Source organism: Corvus moneduloides, chromosome 1 (assembly GCF_009650955.1).
Source record: "Corvus moneduloides isolate bCorMon1 chromosome 1, bCorMon1.pri, whole genome shotgun sequence".
Classification (NCBI taxonomy): domain Eukaryota; kingdom Metazoa; phylum Chordata; class Aves; order Passeriformes; family Corvidae; genus Corvus; species Corvus moneduloides.
In genome coordinates, this window is record NC_045476.1 from 153,199,192 (window position 1) to 153,227,134 (window position 27,943).

The 27,943-nt window shown below is 40.6% G+C and overlaps 2 protein-coding genes across 2 annotated transcripts in view; one reads left to right on the plus strand and one right to left on the minus strand.

Moving 5' to 3' along the window:
- The window catches only part of MTBP (MDM2 binding protein), a 29,869-nt gene extending 24,396 nt beyond the window's left edge, over positions 1–5,473 (plus strand). Inside the window, exons 19-22 of the mRNA XM_032132377.1 lie at positions 250–481; positions 1,612–1,725; positions 3,378–3,443; positions 4,916–5,473. Of these exons, the coding sequence (XP_031988268.1) occupies positions 250–481; positions 1,612–1,725; positions 3,378–3,443; positions 4,916–4,951 (448 nt within the window). The 3' untranslated portion in view covers positions 4,952–5,473. The remainder of the gene's footprint in view (positions 1–249; positions 482–1,611; positions 1,726–3,377; positions 3,444–4,915) is intronic.
- A 3,162-nt stretch (positions 5,474–8,635) lies between these two features.
- Positions 8,636–27,943, minus strand: part of SNTB1 (syntrophin beta 1) — a 110,320-nt gene continuing 91,012 nt past the window's right edge. The window contains exons 4-7 of the mRNA XM_032132390.1: positions 23,224–23,363; positions 16,381–16,577; positions 14,670–14,860; positions 8,636–12,123 (exon numbers count right to left, since the gene is read on the minus strand). Of these exons, the coding sequence (XP_031988281.1) occupies positions 12,031–12,123; positions 14,670–14,860; positions 16,381–16,577; positions 23,224–23,363 (621 nt within the window). The 3' untranslated portion in view covers positions 8,636–12,030. The remainder of the gene's footprint in view (positions 12,124–14,669; positions 14,861–16,380; positions 16,578–23,223; positions 23,364–27,943) is intronic.

Below are 27,943 nucleotides of genomic sequence, written 5' to 3' on the forward strand. Positions count from 1 at the left end.
TTCTAGACTTTTTTAATGAGAGGTGCAATATCAGAGCCCAATCCACTCAGCAGAGTGTTCTTCTAATACAAAAAATTTTACAAAATAGAATCCTGTCTTCCTGTCTGCTGTTTTCAGATGTTGTTTGCAAGAATGCTCAGTACTTACTGCTCTAAAGCAGCAGCCTCTCTAGCAGAAACAGTGGCACTAAAAGAATCTGTACAAAACCTGAAAGGTATTTTTATTGGTTTTTTTAATTTTTCTTTCTAGGCTAACCAAATCTGAGAGTACAGACTCCCTCCTGTCTCAGGCAAGCGGAAGCAGCAGGAGTCACTGTGCAGTTGCTGCGATGAGGAAATGCTCTGAAAGATCGGTTGCTGTGGCTGCAGTGCCAGCGAAAGAGCCCGGCCAAGCCCCCAGAGCAACCTCCAGGGCTGGCCCAGCTGCAGAGCCTGAGGCCTCAAAGCCAGAGAAGGAATCGAGATCCCAGAAACATACAAGGGTAAAGATCTGCCTTGCTCTCTTAGTGAAGAAGCAGCTGTTTAACTTTTCATGGGACTTGATTTAAAAAAAATTTTTAACTAAAGGTGAACTATCTTCATCTGTATTTGTTATTAAATTTCATTTTATTCCCTTGTGTAAGTGAATCCTGAAGGCACTGAGGAGAGTGCTGCAGAAACAAAGAATGAAAACGTGTGTAAAGGAGATTTTATCATGCCCAGGGAATTGAGGCTGAGAGAGATAACAATGAGGAATAAAAAAGGTGGAAATGAATATCAATGAATAGGAGTTATGAAATACAGATGATTAGTATAAAACCTAAAGGCACCAAAGAGATATCTGTGCTGGAAGGGTCAAATGCACTGTGGAGGAACAGACTATTCTGAGAATAAAGAGATTCCAGTAGCTCTAAAAATCCATTAATTTAGAGCAGTTAAATAATTTGGTGGAGTAATGTTTAATTAATAGCTGTATATAGTAGGAATGCTTCTTTGAAAATACAGTACACAAAACTGTTTCTGGCTTGGTGATACTAATTTTTAAATTAATCCCAGGATACAAGGAGAACACTGCAAGAATGTTAATGTTGTGCTGTCAAAGGCAAGTTGGAATGGTCCAAGGAAGCATAAATTGATGTGACTCATTCAGACCTACAGCAGAGTTTAAACATCTCTGATATAACGAATGTCAGAGGAAATCTTCTAATGAGACTTTAGTGTCAGATTTTTTTTTTGAGTTTTTTTTAATATGGATGCATCAAACAAGGGAATATCAGTATAGAAAAAAGTGATCTTTTCATATATATATTATTTTGGAGAACAAAAAAAACCAAGGTAATAGTGACTTCTTTTTTATCTTCCAAGCTCCATGTGAATATTCACTGATCCTTTACATTGCTTTGACATGTAAGCATTTTCTTAATTTTTTTAAATCAAGAAAATGGAAGTAGATTGTTAAATAACTCTGCTCAAATTCAGGTAGTGGGCTGATGGCATTTGGGCAGTGGATTGAAGACAGAGGCAAGATCACAAAAGATCAGGTTTTCTGTTTTGGGCTTTTTTGCTTCCTTTGGACAATTTTTCATGTCAGTAGCTGAGATGAACTTCTATGTATGTTTCTACTGTTTCCAAGATGCTGAAGGATGTGGTTGCTAAGACTCTTCAAAAACATGGAATTGCAGAGGATCACAAGTGCTTTGCATCGTGCAGTCAGCGTCTATTTGAGATATCAAAGTTCTACTTAAAGGTAATTAGAAGACACACTCTTACAGTTCTTTATTCTTAGTTAAGTGAAGCCACTCCTGAATAAAACTTGAGATAGCATGTGGGATATTCAGAGTTGATTAAGCTAATATTTCCCAATAGTGTGTTACTAATGTGTAAATTGCGTGGAGAACATTTGGACTTGTTTGTCAAATGCAGAAAGTAGGTTTTACAATACATTTTGGTGGGGTTTTGCTTGTTTTTAAACCTTCTAAAGCAGTAGCCTTTTATGTGAAATAACATGCTAAAGCATGGGTCTGTTAGGTCAGGTCACACTTAGAGCTGCAACAGCTAAGGAAGCAAGAGTATCTCCCAGCTGTGGCTGTGACAGCTCTGTTTCTCCCTTGTTCTAAGGCTGTTGGCTCAATAAGTAGCTTACAGAATTGACTCAGAAATTGCAGTTCCCTGACATGAGGTGCACTGTTATCTAACACATACTGGCTCAGCAGCACCCTGCAGAATTGCATCAACCTCCTGTTTAGGGGGAGATGAGGAATTCTTCCACAATACCTAGGAGACTGAGTCAATGCTGAAGCCCATGTTACTTGGTCTGAGCACAAAATTGAGTTAATTACAGTATGGGGTGATTAAAAGCTATTGTTCACAAGCTGAGCTGCCGTTCGGTTCATTTGCATGTGTTTAACCTACCACTCAGTGAACCAGCTCAGTTTAATCAACTTCAGTAATGGTGCTTTAAGCTAAATGAAAGTTGAACAGGACTGGATGCTTACAATCAGAACATCTTGCTGATAAGCGCTAACTTCTTAAATAATTGGAACACAGTTGTGCAGTCATTCTGTAAGTGCTCCCAAAATCTCCCTGAATACACCCTGAAGGAAGATCTCTTAATCCAAAATCAGAAAAGGCTGCATGTAGGGATGCATGAGTATGGCAAATCAGGGTTTGTGGTTCCATTCCACGTAGAAAAGGAAAAGGAAGAAATATGGCAGTGATCCTGTCCTTGCTAGAGAGGTTGTCACAGGATTTTGTTCTCCTGAACCTGTCTTGCCACCTCCAAGTTTGTGGGAGCCCTTTGAATCCTTTTGTTTGCCTGCATAATTCAAAGCATGGTAACATAGGTATCATTTTCCTCTGGAGACAAGTAGTAAATTAATTTTCTTTCTCTTCAGGCAAAGTTTTATTCTTGCTTTTTTTAAAAGAATAGGTTAGGTTGGACTCATTAAATGGACTGCAAAAGAGAAAAGCCATTCTAGATTTTTCCCTTTTTTGCACTCATTTTCTTTTCTAATGTCTGCTTCTCTGTTCTTTGTGAGAACTCCATATTGCAGTGTAAGCTCACAGCTGATTTCCATGTTTGTATAGAAATAGGATTTCAATCAAGACTAGAAGAATATCATTGAAGAAAAAAAAGTTCTGGAAATTGTGCAGAAGGTTAGGAAGACTCAGTCATAATTGAAGTACTAGGTTGGACTGCTGTAAGGAAACCTGCAACCCATTGGAATAGATATAATATTTTTTTTTTAAATTAAAAAAGCAAAGTCAAATAATTCTTGTGTTGTTCTGAGCAAGGTGATAGAAGTGTTAACACCTCCCTGGGTTATTAGGGCTCTTAAACCCAAATTAAGTGACCATATGAGTTTGCTGACTTCAGTGGCTTTTTTGTTTCATATGTAGGATCTTAAAACTTCTAGAGGACTTCTTGATGAAATGAAGAAAACAGCAAATAGCAATGCTAAACAGGTAAGACCATGTATTTATTTGTTCCTATATATAGCAAAGGCTAAATGTTGCTGTGGCAACTTGGCCATAGGATGGTTTAATCCACAGCTTTAAGAGATGAAAAGGTGTGTTCCCTTGGCTGTGGGTCTCATTTCCCTCTGATCTCACAGAAAACTCTCTCTCAGTCCAGTAGTCCCAAGGCAAAATGTCCAGGTTTTGGATGGTATTTTAGTTACAGCTGCCAAGATGATGTGCCACAGTGAGAAAGGGAAATGAAGACAATAAATGTTTCTAAATCACTGAAACAAAAAAAAAGAGAGGTGAGATTTTTCTTTAATTAGGATCATTAGGGAATTTTTCTTGTGTTGATGGAAATAACATTTCTTTCCAAAGGTTAGGAAGTAATAAGCAGGTCTATAAAAGGACATAAATTTTTAAAAGAAGTAATGAAAATCAGTAATTTTAGGCTTGTGAGTAACTGATATCCCAAGGGATATCAGGTGAGGTTATTTTTGTGCAAGGTGGGACTTACATGAACAGCAGCACAGAGCAAATGACAGAAGTAAATATTCCTCCAGAAATTAAGTAACTGATTTAAATTCTGAGAAACACACTGAAGTGACTCCATGATTTGGGAAATAAAAAAGGGGAAAAAAAGTGTCATGCATAATTACAGTACAGTTTTCATAATCATAAATTAAATGGAAGAATTCGAACTGAGGTAGGTAATAGAACACAGACTCAAGGAAAACTGTTAGATCCCCACAGAATTTATTCTATGAGAGCAGTATTTGCTGTGTTCCTTTGTGGATTGCTCTGTATGGATAATAAGGTTTCAAAAACTGTATGGGTTGTGATGGTTGGTGTTGAACTGGGCTATTGTGCTGATGCACTACTTCTCACCACCATCTTTGGGCAGAAAATTGGTAGTTTTTTGTATGTTTGGTGTTGGCAAAAGAGCCATTAAAATCGGTGTTCTCCTAAACTACTTAATTCTCCCTGTATTAGAGAGTATTTTGAAATTACCTTACAAAAATATAATTGCCAAGGACCAGTCAGTGGTCTAAACAACTGCCCTGTTTGGAAAACAGCAGTGGTAATGGTGGTAGATATAGCAGTGCACAAATTATCCTTTATTCTTTCCTCTCTGGCATTAGGAACTTTTAGTGCTGGAACCACGAGCTGTTTGGCATTATGTGCATCTTGCTGCTGGTATGTGGAGAGAATGGGGTGAAGTATTTCAATTCAGAGGTTCTAAAAATGTCTTTTCCTAAAGACAAAGGATTCTGTAAGATTAAATACAATTCTAGGGTAATGCTGTTTCCTCTCAGTGTATTAACACCACTTTTTCCTCTTGAGTAGTTTGCTTTTAATACCACACAGATGGTGACAAAGGACTAAAGGAAGAATTGATGAAGTGGGTGAGATGTTCTTAAGTTGCTTTCAAAATCAGGAGTTATGTAAATTGTTTGCTTTCTCATTTATTTGCCCAGGTGATTGAATGGGTTTTGGAGAAGACTGGCAAGTAGAGGCACTGTGTGGATTCTATTCGCACATTTCCAGGAGCTGTGGAGACAGAGCACTTCTGACTAGAGAAGCATTATACTGCCTAATGGCACACACAGATCTGCACACTGAGAGGACTCTGGTCAGTGTAATTGTATAGACTCATTCTTCAAGCACAGAAGCAAGGTTGGAAACTTTTTATACTAAAAGTTTTTAATTTTTTTTTTAAATGCAAATGAAAAGAGGTTGTATTTTATATGCATATTTATTATGTTTGTTAAAAGGAATATAGCTTGACTTGGTTTATAAAGTTTTGTATATTTTTCAACCAGTGTATTTGGTTTTTATGTGAATAAAAAACCCCACATATTTAATTTTGATAACTCCTACTTTGTTTAGCCTCTTCGTGTGAAGACCTGTATTCTACTTATTACAGCTTGCTCTTGTATAAACAGCTGTTTACAGCATCGGCCATTAACATTTTATACACTAATTAAGAACAAATCCTATTCTGCAGGTGAAAATAAACATAATTAGAATTTGAATCATAATTATCTTTGTGTTGTAATACAAGGAAGAAAAAAAGCATGGCTTGAAACTTGATGCAAGGTCCCATTAAAGAAAGTTTTGTTGTTTTACAAGCTGAATTTTCAGTATAATTTCCTGCATGCTCTTTGTAACACTCCTTAGAAAAAAATGTCTAAGGAGAGGTCTGAGATTTCTTTTCCTGGAGGAGGAGAAAATCAAAGCAATAGTGGTAATGAGGATGGTGAGAGCTGGGAAAGAGCTGGCATGCCATGCTGAAATATAAGAGAAAAAAGAGTTTCTACCTGTGTTGCAAACACAGAAAAATACTAAACTTGGCCTCAGTTTGCTTAAGTCTCAGGCATGTACCTGGCTTGTACTAATGTAATTGTTCAACTTAGTATTTTGTTGAGATGAGGAGTTCCTACTAAAACAAATGTACATTACAGCTTTCTGTATAAGGATTTCCTATTTATCATATAAACTAACAGGATTACAACTGATAGAGATGCAGGGCTATTGTTTGCTATATTCTCCTGGTAGGAAAATAGATTAAGCAATACAAATATAAATTAAATGGAATGTTGTGAAAAAGTAATTGAACTAAACCATGTGGAGGTTAGACTTAATACTATAAAATCTATGTTTTCTCTAAAGAGCCTTCCTGATTTTGTGACATTATTCTTTGCTTAATTCTATTTCATGTAAAGCTGAGCCCTAAGGAGGTTTTTCATTTTTAACAGGATCCTGAGTTTAACTATTCAGTTCCTTTGTTCCCAAGTTTACCATTGTCCTGAACTCTACAAGACCTTTTCTAGGTGGGTGTGTACTTGGTTTAACTGCACTCTGAGCTGCAATAGGAGAGGTCTGAAATTATTCTGCTGTGACAGTGGGCTCTAGTGAGTACTGTGTGCATGTAAGCCCAGGACAAACATCACTTCTTAAAAGATGCATTACATTTGTCTGTAGAATGCCACACATCCACAGCATCCCAGTTTTACTGATTTGGTTAAATAGAAATGCAATGAAGAGAGGTATTTAAATAATCACTTAATAACTGCATGCACAAAATTGCTCCAATGTAATGACTACTAGTGTATGGCTCACATTTCTTTGCATTCAAGATAGAAAACAAGAAAGTGATCAAGACATTAACCTTTCTTAACATCTTATAGTGAATCAAGAAAGTCTCTACTTCGAAACAGAGAGAGAAAAGCTGTAAGATATAGCCTTACCTCTTCAGCCTGAATGCTGATACTTTTGTCTGAATACTAAAGCAAGCCACTGAAAGTTGTATTTTCTACGTAATTTTGGGAATTTTATGTATTTGTAATTAGAAAAACTTTGTAGTTAATAATTAGACACAAGTTGATAAGCAAAAGTACAGAAACTGTACTTTTCATAAAATCCTTGAGGCTAGCTGCCATAAGCAAAGTAAGTACCTTCAGGAAAGTAATTAATACTTTGAACTGGTTTTCTTGCACCTCAAGTAGAACTCAATGGTTATTGTTTTAATTAATTCCGTAGCCTCAAAGGCTGGCCTGAAATAATCAGCAGGAAAGCAGTTAGGGAAATATAAGCATTTTGATGTATTGGTTTTTTGCACAATTCCCAGTGCAGAACTAATACATTGCTACCCCATGCCTCATTTGCTGTTTATGTTGGTGGCTTCTTACGGTAAGTGGTAGCTGGTTTATTATTGTGACTTAATAACACTGTGCCCCATTTGAGTTGTGATAACTGTCCCTTTCCATGCTCTTAACCTACAAAAAAGCAGGCACAGTAATTTGACCTGGTCTGCTGTAACAGCACTAAACCAAATTATTTTACATCTGTCGTAGTTCCAAAACCCCACACTGAGAGTTCATGCAGCTCAGCCAATATGCTGTAACTTTGGTGATACAGAATGTAACATCATCCTTTGCCTCTGAACTTCAGATTATTTTTTTTGTTTGTGGCTGCTGAACCCCAAATCCAGTCTGCTTTATGCATATTTTGGGCGCTTGCTTTCATGTTTTGCAAGTCAGGATATAAGTCATATTTACCAGTACACATTTATGGTTTACTCATAATCCATCCATCTTATATAATAAGCACATAAAATAGCATAATATAATAGCATTATGTATTATATGTAGAAGCACATCATCCATCCATGTTATGGCTTATATTCCCCACAGGATTGGGGTAAGACAGTGTTGATATGGTAGAATTACTTGGTGATATTACTTGTAATATTACAGCAATTACATGATGAACATCACTGGGCTACCACAGAACTTAGCTTTGGTACTAATGCTTGTCCAAATTCACAAACTTCTTTGTCCAAATTCACAGTTCTCCCTTGGAATATGTTTTCTAAATTTGCTTCCTAATGTCTCTAATTATTTACACAAGCAGAGAAATTCTGATGAAGGAAAAAAAATGAAGGTAATCCCATGTGGGAAAAGCAGGTGATTATGTTCAACAAGAAGTTATCATCTTTGTTATTTTTCCCCTCATTCTTTTTAACTAAACTTTTTCCCTGGTTAGTCGAGGGGTTCACTTGTAGCTAGCAGGCTGAGTTTCTCAGAATTTTGTGAGCATATTATAAATATCTGCTCTTTAAAATCAAAGTCACCACTGAATTCAAAAGTGTCCATAGTAGACAGGGTAATAGTGTATGTATATATATCAATATGTAATATGTACTGTATTAATGGTCTCTCTGTATAGTAAACAGACTCACTAAACAGCTAGTTATCAATCTGCCAGTTTGACTTTTATGAAAAATAACATAAATTTAGAAATCAATGATAGTGTAATGATTTGGAGCACATAATTTCTTTAGGCTCTGATTCTGCTTCCACTGAAACCAGAGAAGCTCCAATTAATTACACATGGGTAAGAAGACACTGAGAACCCTTTCAGATGGAAATCAGATCAATTTCCCCTTAAATCAACTGTGCTTCCCAATGTAAAGAGCTGGACGGAGTGTGCTTCCATGTCCTGGGAAGAAGGAATTCTAACATTCTGTGGAGTGAAAACACTTGTTTTGTTATTTGCAAAAGATCAATTCTAATGGTGTTTATGGTGGTGATTTGCTTGGTAGCACGTCAAGACTCGTGTTCTGATTTTTTAAGTACCTTAAGGGAGATGCTTGTTCCATTTGAAGGGCAGGACTACTAGAAACACCAGTATGATTCCCTGAACACAATCAGATCAGCTTTATTGTCTTTTTCTTTTTTTTAACAAACACCTTAGATCACATTTTTCCAATAACACTTATGTTCCAATATGTATCCAGATCTTTCTAATGATAAAGCTGCTATATAAACTTTCTGATAAGACCACTCCATTTATAGTCATTATTTTGGGAAAAGAGTAAAGCTCTGGAATACCTTTTTTAGGATTTCCATGAGGTTCTTCTATCATAACTTGGGTCAGACTGAAAGAACAGGCTTAAATTCCCACAGTTAGCTTTTCTATTTGGGCCATTAAGTTAAGAATTAAATCAAAGGGAAAAAAAAAAAAAATCTCTTTTCCCATAACCATTCATAAGAGAAAAAAGGCACATGTTGGCCTCAGTCCTTGAATGCAGAAGCTTGAGCAGAAATTTCTGCTTTTTCATTATTTTTTTCTAAGTCTTCTGTTACCACCTGGTCCAGTATAAGCAAAATATTAAGCATTGCAACTTCAGCAGAGGTGTCTGAATGACCTGCCCTGGAACATCCCTGTGGGATTTCAGGGCTTTTTTTAAATTTTATATTTTAAAAAGTCATTCCACCAATACAATTAACAGTTCTCTCAAGTAACAAAATTCTTGACAGAAGCTCTAAAGTTTAAATATATTTTTCCCCAGCCCAAAACCAAAGGACAGCCTTCCAGATACTTTGTACCCAGACAAACTAAGCTCACCTCACAAAAATCCAATAAATGACTTTATTAAATATATTCTTTTCCTCTAAAATATAAATATTCACTATACTCTTATAAATGTGGAGTAGGTTCATATTTCATTTGTCTATCCCATCCAAATATGAATCAGTCCAAAATCTGAAAATGAAGAAATAGCATCTGTAATTATCTTTTTTTTTCTATAAATATATATAATATGATTTTTCTTTGCAAACTGCTTATTCACTTAGACTTCATATAGTACTGAGCACCTTAGATTACATTTTGTTATTTAATTGTTGGCACTAATATAGGAATTTGTAATATTTACAATGCACATACATGTTAGGTATAACATTCCAGTGGTTTGTAAGTGTTAAAAGGAATAAGGAAATAGTGCAGTATAGTTTACATATGTATTTAACCTACCCCCAGAATGCAAGTTTTCACATCAACCTCTGCAACTTTTATAGGAATCTTTGTCCAAATTTTTAAGTTATACTTTGGGACAGCAATAAAAATGTCCTGAACTGGTTTTTAAAGACTTCATACAATAGTTTCCTTGATAAGGTGACGTGAGCTCCTCCTCAGGGTCCTGTCCCCTGCGTACCGACTGCTCTCAGCTTCTCAGATCTGTCCTAGAAGCTTCCAAGCCCAAGGAGTCCCAAGTAACTGCCACAGAAAGTTGGGTGAAAGGCAGTGGTCACTAAATGAGAATGTCCATCTGGAAATTACTGGTAGGTTACATGTTACCTCCTACCTTGTTAATTTACACTAGGAATTAATTTCTAAGTGCAAGTACCATGACAATAAAAACCAAAGTGCAGAGCTGGGTGGGTTCCTCCCTGGTGTGGCTTTGACTCTTGAGACGTGCTGGGAGTGGGGCTGCTCTTCCAGTGGGGCATTGAGCTGTTCTTCAATGATTATTTTCTATATTTATTAATTCAGCCCATCATTCTAATATTTTAATTGGTTTTGATGATTAAGATACCTTTGGAAATCACCATGTTCATATGATATGAATAGACAGCATGACTTAGGCTTAACTCTCAAACTTAGCTTAAAAACAACATGGAACCAAAATGTGTTTTTAATTTTCCCCTTTGCCAGCCAAGCAATGCTAAGTTGAAATTTATGTGCTTTCTCAGGAATAAATGTTGTAGTATGAAAATGGAACATCCACAAACATTGAATATATATACCTGTACATTACTGTATATTACTTCCTGTCCTTCAAAGTGTGAATTTAGGGCAAAACTCTAAAAGCAAACAAAACCCCACCTCTGTGTGAAGCTGTTCTTTCTACAAAGGAAGAACAACATAAATGGCATCCCTGTTTTGCTTCTTCCTGCTACTACCAGATCACATGATGCCAGTTTATTACTTCCAGGTGCAAGCTGTTTGTATCATCTCTGGTGCTGAAGGTCAGTGTTCCTGCCTGCTTTGTGCTGCTCAAGTAGCTGTGAACAAGGCTGAAACTCAGTGAATCATATTTTGAGTCACAACTGTTAAGTTGTGTGCAAAACAGTCACTAGTAAGTTGTGGGCATGGAGATGAACATCTTGTATTTCCCCAGCAAGAAATCTGGTCTTGCCAAGTCATGCCCACAGGCACAGTTCCGTGTCAAGGAGTGCTGCTGTCATGTTTCTGCCCTGGTGCATTTTTCTTACTGTTGTGGAGCTACTTTTCAAATTTTTCAAAAACTCATAAAATCAAGTCTTCTTCCTTCCCTACATTTGTTCTTCAGTGAAGACCACACAACCACCCTTGTCTGAGCAAAGGGGGTGACTCAGCAGGGGTAGGAGGACAGGAAGCTTAGTATGGCTTTCTACTGGAAAACTGCCCTGGAGATTTACTGGCAAAAGCTTTATCATGCCTCAGCATGGATTCAGGTAACTTTTACCTGAGCTGGGGCTCCCAGATAGCTGAAACTCATTAAGCTATTCTGGGAAGTCACTATAAAAATGCATCCTGTGTTCATTAACAAAGGACACTCCTGCCTATGTGCCCCTAACAGCTGGCGCTCAGTACCATCCCCGTGGCTGGTCCTGTTTGGCTCCATCACTAGGAATGTGGGTGATGTGGTTACTGCTTAATGTGAAACTGTTCCCTGGCAGGGGCCCTCCAGCTGTTCCCTGACCACAGCTGGATTGCTTCAGTGTCCAACTCAAAGGTGTGTATTTGCAGGCTCTGCTGGGTATTCATGCAACAGGCTCTGGCAGAGCTCTAAAAGAAAAATCTTCTGTAAGAGGTGCACAGATTGTAACTGAAAAAACCTTTTAGGTAATGGAACAATCTTGTTTAGAGGATTTCTCCCCAACCAACCTTGGCTTGCATCACAACCAACAAGTGCTCTTGTCTGCATAGCCCTTTACTTACTCTATATAGACAAGTACATTGAAATAGGCACAATTTATGATTCTGAAACATTTACACATATGGTACTACACGTTTTTACGGTCTCATAGGGGATTTTAAAATCCCATTATTTACAATGAAATCCCTCGTCTTCCCTGTCATGTAATCTCTTTAGCTGGTCAAAATGATACCTGGGCCTTGGGAGGACTGCAGAAATGACCAAGGCCCAGTCCTGAGTCCCAGGCTAGTGTCTGCTGCCAGCTGGGACATGTTGCTGCTGTTGACTGTACTTCAGATTAGTGTGGTTACCCAGTCTCTCTTTGAAGAAACAGATGGATCCCACTTACGCCACCAAGCCCAGTCTTGTGATCTTTGCTGACAGGAAGGAATGAATGATGAAAACAATTGGTTTTGGACAGGAATGAAGATCCAGTTGCTGAAAGTACAGAAAAACAAATCAAGATGAGAATTATTAATTAGATTACAGCTCAAACAAGAAATCACTCACTGAATACTCAAACTGCTGTCTGGTATTTTGAACAGGCTTCTATTAATAACAACCCTTCTTTACAACATACTGTTTTTCCTTTGCATTTAGCTGCAAATATTCAGGTTGCTAAAACTAATAAGCGTCTTGGGAGCAGGTGAGATCCTGGTGCCTCTGGCCTTGTATCCATCTGCGTGAGCAGCAGAAAACTGAATCAGATGCTGCAAGCAGCTTTCCAAGAGGCTCAACCCCTCCATCTTTTTTGGCCATTTCTGCCTGGGATGTGGTGGGACTGCTCTGTCTGATGCCCAGTGCATCTGCTGTTGGTGCAGCTGAAGTACCTTCAGCTGGTGCTGCACAGTTGCTTCTCTGTTCTCACAGCTAGCAGTGAGACTGAACTCAGACTTTGTTTTCCACAGTCATGGTTCAGCTGATCTCACCACACACTTGCTAATAAGCATGACAGGCTTGTCAGTGTGCACAGAAGCCCAACAATAGGGTCACATCAAAACAAACCGTTTGCCTTTCGCGGTGGTGCATTCTGCCCCCCACCTTCTTTTTCCAGGCTGCACTGCAATCTGAGAAATGTTCCTTAGGCCTCGCCTTGAAAAGCAGCACCTGGGCTCATCTCTTCTTGAGCTTATCAGAAACACCATCTGCTCCCAGGAAATGCTGCTGTCTAACGAGCTCGTTTTCCTTATGAACAACGTTGGAAACTATTCTCCTTGCCTGAATGGCATAACATTCCTGTTCTCACGCTCTCAAAGAAAGTGCTGACCCAAACTGTGGCCAGGATGAAACACTGCTATGACTAAAGCCCACTCTCTTGTGAGTCTATAAACAGCAGTCCAAAATGAGACCCTTTGAGCTCTCCTGAAGTGCAGCAGTTGTGACCAGCACCTCCCTCTGAGTGGGATCTCTCAGAGCCAGAGAACTCTCAGGTTTGCTGTACTTGGAGGATCACCAAAGAATGATGAGTCCTGGGCTGGTACCCTCACTCCTCAAGGCCCAACCCTCCACCCGTTGGGAGATGCAGAAGAATCTTAAGTGAGTATTTCACTGACCTCTGAGGGGAATTTTACACAGGTACCTTGCGTGCACTGACTCTTTCTGTCTCTGCGCATGCACTTGTGCATATGCTATGGCAAATCTGGGAGAAATGCTGCTTGCATAGATGTTTAAGTAGCTTAGATATCTCAGTACATTAGGACTGTAAGTAAGGTTAAGTCATAAATTGTAAGCTAAGTTAAATGCTGCTGAGTGTTGTTCTTCTCTTGAGTTGCTGCGTTCAACTTCTAAGTCCTAAATTGGGTTAAATGCTGTTATTCACTCTGTTAAATTGTTACGGTTAAGTTATAATTTAACTTAGGTATAAGTTAAGTGTTGTTCCTTTGTTAAATTGTTAGGTTTAAGGTATAAGTTAAGTTAAAGTACTGTAAAGTTTGAGTGCTGCTAAGCTTTAGGCTGTATTCCTTTTTATCCTTGCCTTCACCATCCTTTTGTCACAAGCACCTTAATACACACACACGACCCCCATAGATAGTTCTCAGTTCATTTCTGTTTTGATTGTCTGGATTTTATTTTGTTTTGTTTTGTTGTTGCTTGTTTTTCCTTGGTGTGCCTTGTCTTATAGGTAGTAGACTGAATCTTGCCAACGAACTCTGTCATGCTGTTGCTAAATATTTAACCTGGTTTTTACTGATACCCTTGCTTTTTTAAGTGATCTCACACACTTGTAACACCTTTCCAGCAATCATGTATCAACTTTATTGACAGCTAGTAAGAAATTCCCTTCAAAAGCCTGACAATAAGCAGTTCGCAGAGTATGTGCTAACAAAGATGATGTTTAGAACTAAGCACCCACCATGTTTGGGAATTGCTGAAAAAATCTGTGAGGAAAGACCATTTACATTCATAATTAATGGATCTAAACTGCTCATTGGAATATGCACCTTATTTTTAGGCATTGTGACAGCTTAGAGGCCTACTCAGACAGTTTGCACTACATCTGTAGCTTCTTTTTTTTAAGGAACTACATGTTCAGAAACACCTAAAACATAGCTTGTTGTCATAACATGAAGCCTCTACGTGTACCTCAGACTTAATAAGGTCTCATTCTTAAGTTCTTTCACCCTCAATCATTTAAAAAGTGAAATGGATACATACAAAAATTTTAACATCTGGCTATTTAGAGGTATAGTTTGTTCATAAATGTGACAAATATTTCTCTTTATATGGTTCTACAATTTTAACTGTCTTTTTTTTCATCTCCTTCTAAAGCCCAATCATCATGCTGTACTAGAAAGCACAGTGTCTAAATACTGGTACTGGAGCCTGGCACTGGCCAACTCTTAGAATAGAACAAAAAAGAATAAAGTATTTCAGTTGGAAGGGACCTACAGCACTCATCTAGTCCAACTTCTGTACCCCCACAGCCTGTAGGACCACCAAAGGGATGGTAACATGCATCCCCCTTTGCTAAATGCAGTACTTACAATTTCTCCATCTTTTTCTCCAAAGTCTAAATAAAGCATCCTTATCCCATCATCTGAGGACATTTTCAGTTTTTCATAGGGATATTGTGCAATTGTCTTGGAGAAGGCACCATCTTGTGGTTCGGTTGTAAGAGAGAATCCATGTTCATAATGGATGGTCAAGCGGCACTCCTGGCTTTTGTATGTGCAAGCTGGAGAAGAAATCAAAATTTAGTCTGTCACATTCTTAAAAGCAGTTCTTCATGTTGCAGCATACATCTACATGCTGACAAAAACCAGTGTACTTATGTTTAAGAAGGCTCAGACTGGTGTTTCCTCCTTCCAAACCTTGGCAAAGTCACAGCTACTCTTCTTGTTGCATCTGACAGACACAGCCAAAATCAATAAACACGGCACACAATGCATGAGAAAATTAGAAGCTGTAAAGGGTTTCCCTAAAGTATTTTGACAAAGATGAAGACACTCCTGAGTCCTCATTAGTGTCATGGTAATTGAAAAAGGGTGCAGATAATTGTATATAATAGCTACTGCAGCAGAAAGTCTGTGTCTTCCCCTCAGCTCTGAAACAAAGGCCATGATCCAAATTAAAGAATGAAGAGTTTTGGTGTTCACATCCCAAGTTCTCTATTCCATCACCTTCCTATGAACAGTTCTGCCAAGAAGGATCCTTGGCACTGGGATAAAAGCACTGTGATAAAAGAAGGGGCTGATGCCTTTCTCTTTCTTTTGGAAAGAATGGCATCCATGTCATGGTGCTGAGGAGATAGACCTGTCCTTGAGCTGGTTCCCACTGAGCTCTCTGGTTGGTTTGCACATCGGAGGCCCTCAGAGAGCATCCTAAGCTCCCTGTGGGGGACGGGGCCTCACAGCAGACAGGCAGGAGCCCCCTGCTCAGCAGCACGTGGCTCTACCTGAGCTTTGAGAAACCAGAGCTGCCCTTTGGCATGGGTGGATTTGTGCTTTGGCTCCTGCTCACACATTTTTAGGGAAAGTGAAGATAACATTAAACATTAACAGCCCTGCCAACTGTAGGACTAACGGGGAGGACTGCAAAGTCTGGGGGCACTCAAGAGAAAGGCCCAGCCTCAAGCCCCAGAGCCACCCCAGGCTTATAGCTACCTGGCCAAACAGGGCATCACTGCAGAGCATGTGCAGCCAAGTATGTTTATTCCAGTTGATTTTGCATTTACAGAAGTGCTGAGAAGTGACACCTTGATGTTCAGGAAGGGAAATGACTACCCATCAAAATGAGGTTATTAGACTGGTTTCTGGTTTTCTACTCTTCTCTAGTGTACAGAGCTGGGTGAATAAATGACTGATTCACACTTGTGAATGTTCCAGTCCTCTTCTGCCTCCTCCCTCTGCAGGAGAAACTCTGCTGGGCTCATGGAAGTCTCCTGAATATCAGAAAAATGCTCTTTTCTGTGGGTTTCTGGGCAAACCTCTGACAATCACTCCTCTGTGACATGCAGGCCTCCATGGCTGACTACATAACTGAAAACAAATCCAAAAGTCAGCATGACAGTGACTGTGTGACTGCACAAAGGTACCGCACCAGCTGGGACTGGCTCAGAACCTGACAGTATTTTAAACACACAGAATCCTAAACTCACACATTTTTTCAAATTAATCACCTCTAGCAGAAGGAATGTGAACTGCCACGAGCATCACAGGAGGGGTGTGGAGCTGTGGCGCTGCAGGTGTTACTCACATGTGGTGATTTCTGTGATGAGCTCTGCAGAATTGTGGCAGCCCTGCACTACACTCCTTGTCCACAGTGAGAGGTCTCGACTGGTCTCAGTCCTGAACAGATGGGTTTCAATCCCTTGTCTTGTACCGGTACGGGTTGCAAAAGACAAATCCACCCCTGACTTCGGTGAGCCTTTTCCTGGGCCAGAATGAACCAACCTGCAATTGGATTTGAAAACACATCAGGGAATTCTAACAACAGTGCACTGCACCAAAATCCCCACCTGAGCACAGCTCTGCTCTGCACATTCCTAAATACATGTGGCTGGGAGCCTGAGAACTTGCATCTCCTCTATATTCATGCAGAAGAGTGAAGGCCCAAGGCAGTGAGCACAGAAGCAGCTGGACATACAGGCGATGACATGGATGTCCCAAAATTTCTTAATGAATTGTACAAAACACCCCTTTGGATAAGGAACTGAGAGACGTCCCTGACTGGTCTGTGGTGATGGAGTCTGGTCCACAGATACGAGTGCTGGCTCAGATGAGGCAGCTGACTCCAGCTTCCACTATGAAGCAGCATTTCCTCTAAAGCTTAAACATCTGCCATCAAACTCAGTGATAAATACTCTTGAGTAAAGAAGCTCTTCAAAATATGTAGATGCCAAAATACTGTCTTGTACTTACTTTTCCCATAAGGAACCTGTAAAAGGCAAAATGTTGCAGCTACATATAATCTGGAATTCTCTCACATTTGTCTGCAATTAAGTTTTTTGCCCAGCATCAACAGCTGATCTCCTGCGGCCAGGAAAGGCTTGTTCATCTGGGCAAACAAAAATGGCAGGGAATACTTTTGAGTGAGAAAATCAATACCTCATAAAAATTAATTCTTCCTTTAATCTGCCCTTTTATGTTGTTTTTTTTTTCCCCTCTAGAAGTGTGGACAGTCAACACAGAATTCACTCAGGGACGCAACACTGATTGATCTGAAAAGAATAATCCAGGGGAGCTCATCACTCTGAGATTTGGAGACTAACCCTCAGAGGCAATTGCAAAATGGAATTTGTCTGAAAAGCTTATTTCTGTCTTCTGCCTTCTGTTTCCCTTTCTATAGGCAAACAATGTACTTCGTAGGAATCTATAAAGTATGTGGCATGGTAGTAGAACACTTGTGCTAAAGGATAAAACATTAAATTAAACTAATCTTCTGAATGCTAATTTACCCTCAAATTATTGTTTTGCATCAACACGAACAGTTCCTGTTAGCTGACACTGTAAGACTATGCCACCAAACAGGAATATTTTAATAGAAAAAAGCAGAAAGGAAAGAAAAAGCACAACTTTAGCTTTTCAGTTATTGAACACCAGTCACAGGGCATCTGAAATTTTCCCCAATTCTCTGACAGTCCATGCTGACATTTGGGATGCACATTGTGCCAAACAGATGCACCCCTCTTTCATACCCCACTACAAGATTTGCAAGATTTTTTCATGCTCAAGTTCATGGAAACTTTCTTTGGATTTTGAGCATCCAACTTGATTTTATGGTCCCAAGAGCTCCTGGGACGTGAGACACAGAGTATCCTGGTCAGACATGCCCTGCCCTGTGTCTGGGCAGGACAAGAAGGGCTTTTTTCCCTCTAGAAAGGCTGAGTTAATGCCCCACTCAGCTTTGATACTCAGGGCCTCCTATCTGCACTATGGGCAGGTTTTCCAGCTGGGGACTGAGTGGCAAACAAACAAACCAAAAATTTTAATTCCCTTTCATTTGGTGTGAGAGGGTACAAACTCTGAGGGGAAGCCACATCTTGATACTTAAGGCAGGAATCAGGGAACTGAAATCTCCAGTGACATGTGCTGCTGTCTGTCCCTGGCCGGTCACCCAGGCACAGGCATGGCCACTGCTCTCATGCTGCCTTCTGCTACTGGGCTGTGGAAAAGCAGCCTGGAAAATCACAAGTTTGTCATTAGAAATAAAACTATTTCACCTTTTTCCTGGGTCATCTCCTTTATGCAGTGCTCATCAGCTGTACTAAAAATAATTTTCTATTATTTATGTTACCAAATACATAACAAACAGATGGTTCCAATGTTTGATTTCCTTCCAAAACACACAGCACCACTACCCACTCCCCCACACCTTCATGCTGTATCCATAGTACTCTATTGTAGGTTTTTCAGCATATGGATAGAATGAAGATGTACTTTACAAATTAAAGTATGTGAACACATCCAACATGAACATTGATTCTTGCCTGCCTTTTCTTATTATCTCCTCATTATTAAAAATCCAGTCTCACTATTTAAAAATGGTTTTCCATCAAGCAACTCCAGATCATGCTTTGGAAAGTCATGCACTTAAACATGAACCAGACAAACATGCAGGAGGACATTTGATAGTATTTATGTACCAGCTGTCAGTACTGATGTATTTGGGTACAGGTCAAAGGATTCCCAAGCTTTAATAGAGTTGTATTCATGTGAGCCATTTCATTTACATAGAAGATATTTTATTCAAAAGGCCACAAAGATACCTTAAAAGGCAAAAAATAGCCTGAGAAACCTCACAGAAGGCTTCCCTCGCTCCTGCCTCCCATCACCCTGACTGCAGGGGAGGTTGTGTGTGTGGTGTGTGCTGCACCCCAGAGCCGAAGAAGCACCCCAGGCCCTGCTCTGGTAATATTCACCCGCAGCCTTTGAAGGTTTCTCTGCTCCGTGGAGGTTTCTGGGGGAATCTCTGAGCACCGGAGCCCGAGAACTGAGCCCCGAGCGCCGCAGGCTCCGCCCGGCACAGCAGAGCCGCGAGAGGGCAGGAGAAGGCTGGGCACGGCCGGGTGTCCCGGCACGGCTGAAAAACGCAACCCTTGGCACGCTCCCGGCAGCCAGGGAGACACTTTTAATCTTCTCTCATTTCTCCCTTGTCTCTCTATATTTCGGAGACCTTTATAACTATTCTTTGCAAACGTGTGATAGCAAGATGGATATGGTCCAACATGAAGTGCCGGTGCAGGGTGGGATGCACTGGGACCTGCTGCTCATCCTAATACTATGGGAAGAGTTTCAACAATTTACTGCAACAGCCAGATCTAATGGCCTCTTCAGAAAGGACAGTGAGACCAGCACTGACATTCAAAGGAAGCCTTCAGCTGCTCAATTGAGATTTATCTCAGAAGAGACCACGCTACAAATGCATCAACACTCGTGCAGCTCTGCTGGTTAGAACACCACTGCCATCTGACCTTTCCTATGTCACCCTGACTTAGCATTTGAAACCTGCCCTGGAATGGCTGTACTCCTTGGAAACCTATGCACATGCTCACAATTCATCTGCATGGAGGGAACCACAATCCCCCTCCCTGCCTTGGGAAGACAAGCAGAGAACTTGCACAGCACCTCATACACCTCACGGCTCTCAGGGCACCCAGTTCTCTCTGCCTGTCCCTCTGCCCACTTGACCAGATGACTCATCAGTGCCCTAACTCCTTCCCCATCTTTTCATGTCATTAGCTATCAAACTGCTTTAATACTTTCTGGTTACAGATCTCGGCTGTATACAAAAGCTCCTTACCTGATCTTTAATCAGAGCCCAACATGGGCTGCTTTTTTTTTTCCTTTCCTTTCATATCTGGCTATGGTAGATAATGGAATTTGATTGCAAACATATAAGATGTAATTACTTAAGCCCCATTCCCATGCTAGAGGGAGGCACTGTTATTGAGGCATAAGGAAACACTGAAACAGAGATAATGACAAAAAGGTCCTTGGAGTCAGGGCTGTGTGCCAGCTCCCGTGCCTCCCCGTGCAGAGATTTAAAGGAACAACTTAAATCTGATCTCAGTTTTATTTGAGCTATTATTTATATTCCACACAAAGCTGGAAAAGACTGATGGGAAAATATTTTTAGGTCTTAATGGCATCTATAGGTTGTAGGCAAACTTACCCACAAACAAGAAGGGCATGTTGAAATTTTGCTGTTAAAGGACTGTGAGAAAATTGTAATCCTTCTACCACTTTCCAATTTTCTCTGCTCATTATGTCTTGGGTAGATTAAGCATGACTCTGTACAGTATCTGGCACTAAAGTTTTCCAGTTTCAGCAGCTTTTCAAATATGCATTAGCTAAGCAAAAATGTTTTCCCAAGGACTCATAGAAATCTGAAAGATGGGAGCAGCTAAGATTACAACATGTGCTCTGCAAACTTTCCAGGTGAAAAGTTCTAAATTGCACTGATCAATGCACAGAGGGGATTAAAAAACTCATCACGAGGAGGGGAATCACTGACCGCGAATGAACACAGCAGTCAATACCACCAGCAAACCCACTGTATTTTTTTGTTATAACTGTACTCAGTGTGACAGATCATAAAAGCAGGACCCTGCAGGGTTTTAATCAAAATCATCCAAAACAGGAGGTGTAATGATTTAGGGAATCTGTCCATTTATGTGATCTGCTCACCTTGGAGATTCATGCATATATGTGTATTTATCACATTGTGACTCCATTCTGAATGACAAGTTCTGTATAGTTGCCGTCTTTTTATCTGGGTGTTAAATTCAGTGATATTAGTAAGAAATAAGGGCTGTCAGGAGGTCACCCAGCACATCCTCCTTCACAGAGCAGGGCTAACTGTGCTGTGTGTCACCCATCCTTCAAAGTCCCCAGGACTGCACACCTTTCCCAGAGAACCTAATCCAGTACCTCACCAATTCCCTGGCACAAGTGCAGTCAACTATGTCCTGTTGTGTTCAGGAAAGATCTAGAAAAGATACTCCTCTGTCCTCATTGTGTCTTATCTTCATACCTGAAAATACTGACATGTGTTCCATGGACTTCTTTAGATTAAACTACTAGGGTTTCTTAAGTGTTCACCTACTGATGGTGTATCTATGTTACATATTTGCATTGCTTTCTTCTAGACCTTCCACAGTTAACTGGCATCTTTTTGGAAGTGCATTGCCTCTCATAAACATGGAGTATCACCTGAGGCCTTACTCATTCTCTGTAGTTAGGTATGATTACTACATCTGCCCAAAATGCAACACCTCTTTTATAACCCAAGCTGATTGTCTTTATTTTCCCCTCTCAAAAACATAACACGTTAGAGTCAAGCAATTTTATCACAGTGCTCAGGTGCTTCCTGGCAGAGCAACTACTTTGTTGCTCATATTCCATGACAAAACAGCAGAGGTGATTACTCCCCAGCACTGAACTTTGCACCTGTCCTTTCTGAACTGTGCCCTGGCTTTCTTACAGACCATCCTGCCTTACTTTCTTCCCAGTGTGTAAAGACCCTTCAGCAGCCTGACACGTGCTGCACAGCTTCTCATTCCCTTCCAGCACTAAGACCAATGTTTTTCCCCTCAGGCAGGTGTCCCATCAGACATGGAGATGACCATCCCCACCCAAGGCAAGCCCATCTGCAATCAAATGTGACCGCTTGAGACAAAATAATTAAGTAACAGGCCCCAAGATGTGGACTTAGATTGTTTGATGCAGTAAACTGGTCTCACTGATGATGGGGGCTGATGATACTCACCAAGGAGTTATCTTTACACATGACGATGTGTGGCGAGGAAGAGGCAGGGTGCACTGCAAGATCTCCAGTCACTTTAAGGAGGATTTGGGCCCACATGAAAATGAAACCCCGAAAAAAAGGGGAGAAAGTGTATCACCTTCTGCTGGGGCGCTCTTTCTTCTCAAACTCTAAGGCTTAGTGACACATCTGGACACAGGCTCCAGCTGCAATACTTTACCCAGCTTTCACTGGGACTTACCACCTGGAATTGTCAACATCCAGCACTACACCATGCAAGCACGCTGCAAAGCTGGTGTCTCTCACAGCATGTTACAGCAACAAAGGGGAAGTCAGTAGCTGGCTTCCCAGGAAGTCTGAAAGCTTTGTCATGGGTAGGTAGACTGGGACAAACAACCATCAATGTAAATCAGTGAGTTCAATTTTATTTTTTTAACATAATGACTTAGCAGCAAAGCCTCAGTTCATTTGGGGAGAGACAGAGAACAAAAATCAACTAATGAGAGTGCAGTAAAAGACCCACTGCTTCTGGCCAGGGGCAACCAGCCCTTCTGAATGAGAACTCATTGAAAATGGTATAATAGAGTTCTGTAGCAAGGCTGAAACAAGGAACAACAGTTCTTTCTCAATCCCTTTGACCATACTGGCAGAGAAACATGATTAAGATTCACATCGAGAAGCACAAACAGTTTCCACTTAATAAAGGCAACCATGGGAAAGCTCTCTCTGAATTAGTGTTAATGGATACCTTCAAAATAATGCCAATGGTTATTTCCAACCTAGATTCAAGAATGAGTCTTCCAAGCTTACCATTTTAAGCTAAAAAAAGCCAGGAATTCATTTGCTAGAGCAGGAACAGAAGCTGTGCTGAAAGTGTCTCCATCACATGTGGAACTCTCCAAAAGCCCCAAACTGGTGGTGCAGAACTGCCACACCAGCATGTTCAACTTGGGGCAACAAGTTCACTTTTTTTCGGCCTGAAGGAGCAGCTGGAAGTCACAGTGTTTCTGCCAAGCTCAGAGGTTGCACACTGAGATAGGAATCTCAAGAGATAGAGATCATGGCTTTTTCAGCACTCCTGCCTCTGTATCCAGGCCAAGTGGCCACATCCAAAATCCCAGTGAGTTTCTGGCCATCAGCCTCAGCCAGAACTTGAAATGGAGGAGAAGAGAGGAGTTAAGCTCAGCACATCGGCCCACTGAAGAAGAACCCGCTTCTCCAACCACAACATTTCAAGTGTGGCTACAGCTGTGCACCAGCCGTACACATTCCTGGATGACTCAGCTGTTCCCACTGCTCCTGACAGCTGTCATGATAAAAAAGCACAGGTACCTGGTGGCAAGCAGGGGGTAGGTATGCACAGGGCTGAACCAGGCTTCCTTCATCCGTGGCATGCTCTCATATATTAAGAGGTCTTTCTCTGTCAAAACCACTAACACTGGCTTCCAGTGCTTCTCGTTGTCTCCTGGCACCTGGAAAAGAGCAAAGTCTCATAGAAACAACAAGAGACAAAACTACCAGCATGCAAAGCCAGATAAGACAACATATCGAGTTGGGTGAGAAGATGAACACAAGAGAGTATTACTTCTTTGGCTTTTTGACATCTCCCACCTGAATTTATAATCAGATGCAGCAGAAATGGAATAACATGCAAAGTCATCTGCTGCTCCCATTAGCACTGCCATTTCCAGCCTTCCCTTACTACAGGCTACTCCATAAATGCAGTATTGGAAGAACACTGAGGTGGAGCTGGCTGTTACTTAGCTATGGTATGCATGGAAAGACCTTAAATGTATATTTATAATGTGCACCATTCATGTGTAGCTGGCACATTAACCTGAGTGCTAGACACTGCTGCTGCTGTTTCTGTTTGCATGAGTAAAAAAAGCTGCAACATCATCACTATTAAGGAAGAGTGTCAGGTAGGAAAAACTAGTGGTTTGGGAGCAGATGCTTTTTTCCTCAGCAATTCACTTTTTTTTTGCTTCTCCTTCCTTCATAGCATTCCTTCAGTTTTACAAGTGCCAGTTTATAAAGAGATCCAACCTAAATGTGGGGTTGATCTCAAACATTGACTTGGTGATGGATCTGCCTTCACATTTCAAACCTGTCTGTCAAAGATGTCTAAAGACTGGGGCATCAGAGCCCTTTACTGGCTGTAGAATCCAGATGTGGAATTATACTTTGCAGGTTAGATGTGTGATGTCCACATGGCAACACATTTACTGTTATGGGGACCAAGTATGGATCCTGGTTTTTACATATTCTACTCCGGCAGCATAGAAGTGTCTTAGAATAGCTGGGAATATGAAAGAACCTTTGTTTTAAGCAAGAATGAAGCCCTTTCACTGACAAACTAATAATTTTCCTTTTGGTGCACATAAAGAAAAAGAAACACTGGTCCATAGTAACACTTACAGCCATGCTTTCAAACACAAACATCTTGGCTGGATACTGAAAGGAATGAAACAAATTCTGAAATTCACCAGAGAATCTGGTCATCTACGTGATTCCTCCACTAAAACCTCTTCGGGGACAGAGAAGCAGCTATCAAGGCTGTTCTATGGTTGACCCCAGCCTACTTGCCATGGGCACATCGTTGGGTGGAGAAATATAAAAGGGATCAAAGTTTGGCCAGGCTGGGAGTGGCACACCCAGGTACGATAATTCAGAACCACATTTGAAACAGTTGTTTTATACAAAGCCAGGCTCCTGCAAATTTCTAAACTTTCAAGGGCTTTCAAGACTGATGTAACATACCTTTACATCAGAACACCAATGCCCAAAGCAGATCTTAAACTAAGATTTTTGGCTTGTGCAATTTTTAAGATGTATTTCTCCCTCTGAATTAAGCTTTTCCAATAATCATATTCCTGTTTACAGCATTACTTGTTCACTGGTTGTTCATTTCTCTTGAAGTCATAAACAGTTCATCCTTTCAATTTCTTCAGAAGCATTAATACTTATTTACAATTTTCTTGTGGTGACAGTTTCTTGAAACACAATCTTTCATTTTCAAATAGGGCCGAATAGAGAAGCCACATAATTAACACACCTGTTACTACACTCACAAAAGAATGCAAAATCCAGAGTTCTCACAGTCCATGTACCATGAAAATATTCACGTGAGCAAAAAGCATCCTCAGCTTCTTAATACCACATTTATTAACTACAGTTAACACCCCAGTTCCTAGCGTGGGAACATAGAAATGAGTGTCACAGTTAATGTTCATGTTAAGTAAATGTTACAGTTAATGTTAACATTTAATTTTGGAGCACCTGCCTGTGTTCTTTAACTAGAAAGGTTTTAGTACATACTCTCAAAGTTTTCCAGAAAAGAAAAAGGAAGATAAATATGAAACCTCTGTGACCACAAGCAATCCAAAGACTATGGGAACTATTCACAGCTTTTCTGCAGAACCATCCTGCCTGTGTAGCATTTTCAATCACATGTTTTGCTATTACGTGGCTGGTCAGTCAAGAGTGACTCCAGAAACTTCAGGAAACACTGTTCCCTGTAAAGCAATCACAAGAAAGAGAATAAAACTAATTTTGGTGGCTAGTACCACTACTCTTTGCTGGACATCTGTAAACATTAGGAGACAGAATTCCAGCATGAACCCTGAAGTTAACGACCTGCACTGTGAAGCCCACAGCTTTGCCCCAGTCCTTCCCAACAGCAGGGTGATGTGGCTTGGTCATAAGGTATTTAAGATTTTTCTCAAGAATAAGTGACCTTACACTACCTCTCCTTGTCGGATAGATCCCTTGTTTGTCTGGTGTGTACTGGGAAGAGGCGAGGAGAGGAACAATGTTTGCCTGTGTTCTGCTGTGCAGCCCTCCCCAGTGAGAAGGGCCATGCAATACACACACTTCGAAGCACATTTTTTAAACCTTACTGGGACCATAGCTGCCTCACTGATGAGGAATGCTGCTGGAAGCAACACTGCTGCTGTCTCAGACCTGAAGAAGGATTTGTGGGCCTGAAAGCCTGTCTGTTTTTTCACAACTCTAACAGCTGATCTAAAAGATACAGCCTTTCCTTAAAAACCTTGAATCGTATCACTGTTCCCTTATTTTGTACCGTTTGGGTCAGGCTGTAACAGCTGATGCCATGCTGTTCAACGGGCAGTTGGCACTTCTGGAAGGTGTCAAAGAGAACATGCTGTCTTGTAAATAGTAATAGCAAATTTTACAAAGGAAGAAGAGAGGCTGCAAATATACCATTAGCCTACAGGGCACATTCTTCACAAAACAGCATGGGGAATTAATCCAGATCAAGCAATGTCATACCAAGCATGGGTATAATAGCAAATTGCAAAACAAAAGCAAAAAACATGCTGCTTATGGGCAGCTAAGTGAAGGATTTGTTCAAGTTTTAAAGGCTTTAATATCTGACATACCATAAAGATAACATGAAATGCCTATGTAAGAGAAAATTTAAATATCATTTGAGATACAAGTTAGAGGCACTGTTTTAGATAATAATTAGGGCCAGATTCTTAGCCAGAATTTTGCAGAATTCTGGCACTTGCACTACAGTTTCTTTGCTCCAGTTCCCACTTGCACATGTACAATTCAAAGTGCATTGATCTCTGTTGCAGACAAATAAAATCACCACTCTAAAAAACTTTTCAAACTCAACCTTTTTTCAAAGTCAAAATTGTTAGATCAAATCTAGATGAACTACAGAAAAGAAAAATCAGTACTCCACAACAAAATGAATCAGTAAATATTTTGCTGGTGTTCTGGGCACTGCTCAAGTACCTCCAAGCAACAGGTACCAGTGTTCCCTCTCTATGTGTCACTGGGGTCACTGCTTATATTCCCAGGTGAAATTCCACTTCAATTAAGCTGTAAATCTTTATACCAGAAGCAAACTTGATTTTTTTCTTTCCTAGACACACTGTGTCTCTAGATCAAAGTCTTAAAGCAAAAACTTGAAAAGGGAGAATACTTTCTAAGAAAAAAAACCAAGTGGAGTGAAGAATCCTTTTTGCTACTCCAAACCTCTTTGCTCCTCATTTACTCACCCCCTTAAGTGGAAATGCCACTTTTTCCCATATGCACTTCTTCGGTTTACCTTTCCAAATTAAAAAAATATTTAATGTGCTGCAGGGGTGAAATCTAATTTTTTTGCGTATAACAACATGATGGCTGGGCTTGGGATGACACCAGAGGAGACCTGTGTTCATGACTTGTACAGACACAGACATCCCCTGCAAAGTCAGGTCAAGTGTACCGTGTTTCCACAGGGACACCACAGTCTCTGCTGGGGCAGCTCCTATGACAGACACAGCGGGAACAGACGGGGATGTGGGGGCAGACAAAACGTGTGCAAGAACAGCTGCTGTATTCCAGCAGCTACACGGAGACTTGGCCATCAGCCTTTGGCTGACACAAGGGCAAACACGCTTCAGTGCAGGACACAGGCGGCACACGCGAGGCTGGGACATGCCAGACCCCACGGCACCGAGGAGGGCCCGAGCTCCGCCTGCCCCCCAATGCCTTTGCAGTGTTGCTCCAGGCTTTGCTTTGGGACCAGATCTGCGGTGTGAAGGACTGACTGCAAGCAATGACACAAGCTCAACACTACCCGTATGGCCACTCTGCTCCTGCTGCTTTTCTGGCCACTGCTCACAATGTACCCTTAAGGAGTAACTCCCCTGGTACACAGCCGTGTTTCAAAGGAGCCAGCTTGTTGTGCCTCAAGTGATGGGGACCCCTGTCTCCTCCAATGGGTATCACAGCTTCCAAACCTTTAAGAGTTTTCACATATAATTAGTTGCCATAAAGACAGTGGGCATCTCAGTGGAGATAAATCCTTCTACAAACTGTTTGGACCTTTGCTCTTTCATCTGCCAGGTCTCCTTTTCAAAAGGTTGTTCTTTGAATTTCAGTTATTCATCTACTTCAGGCTGCCAGGAATGGATGAAAAAATACTTTTAATCTATGAGGCTCACAGATAATTAAATTAGAGGCCTTGGTCTACTTTGAAAAGCTTTTATATTTTTGTTACCCCAAAGGGGACATTTCAATTACATTCCCTGTT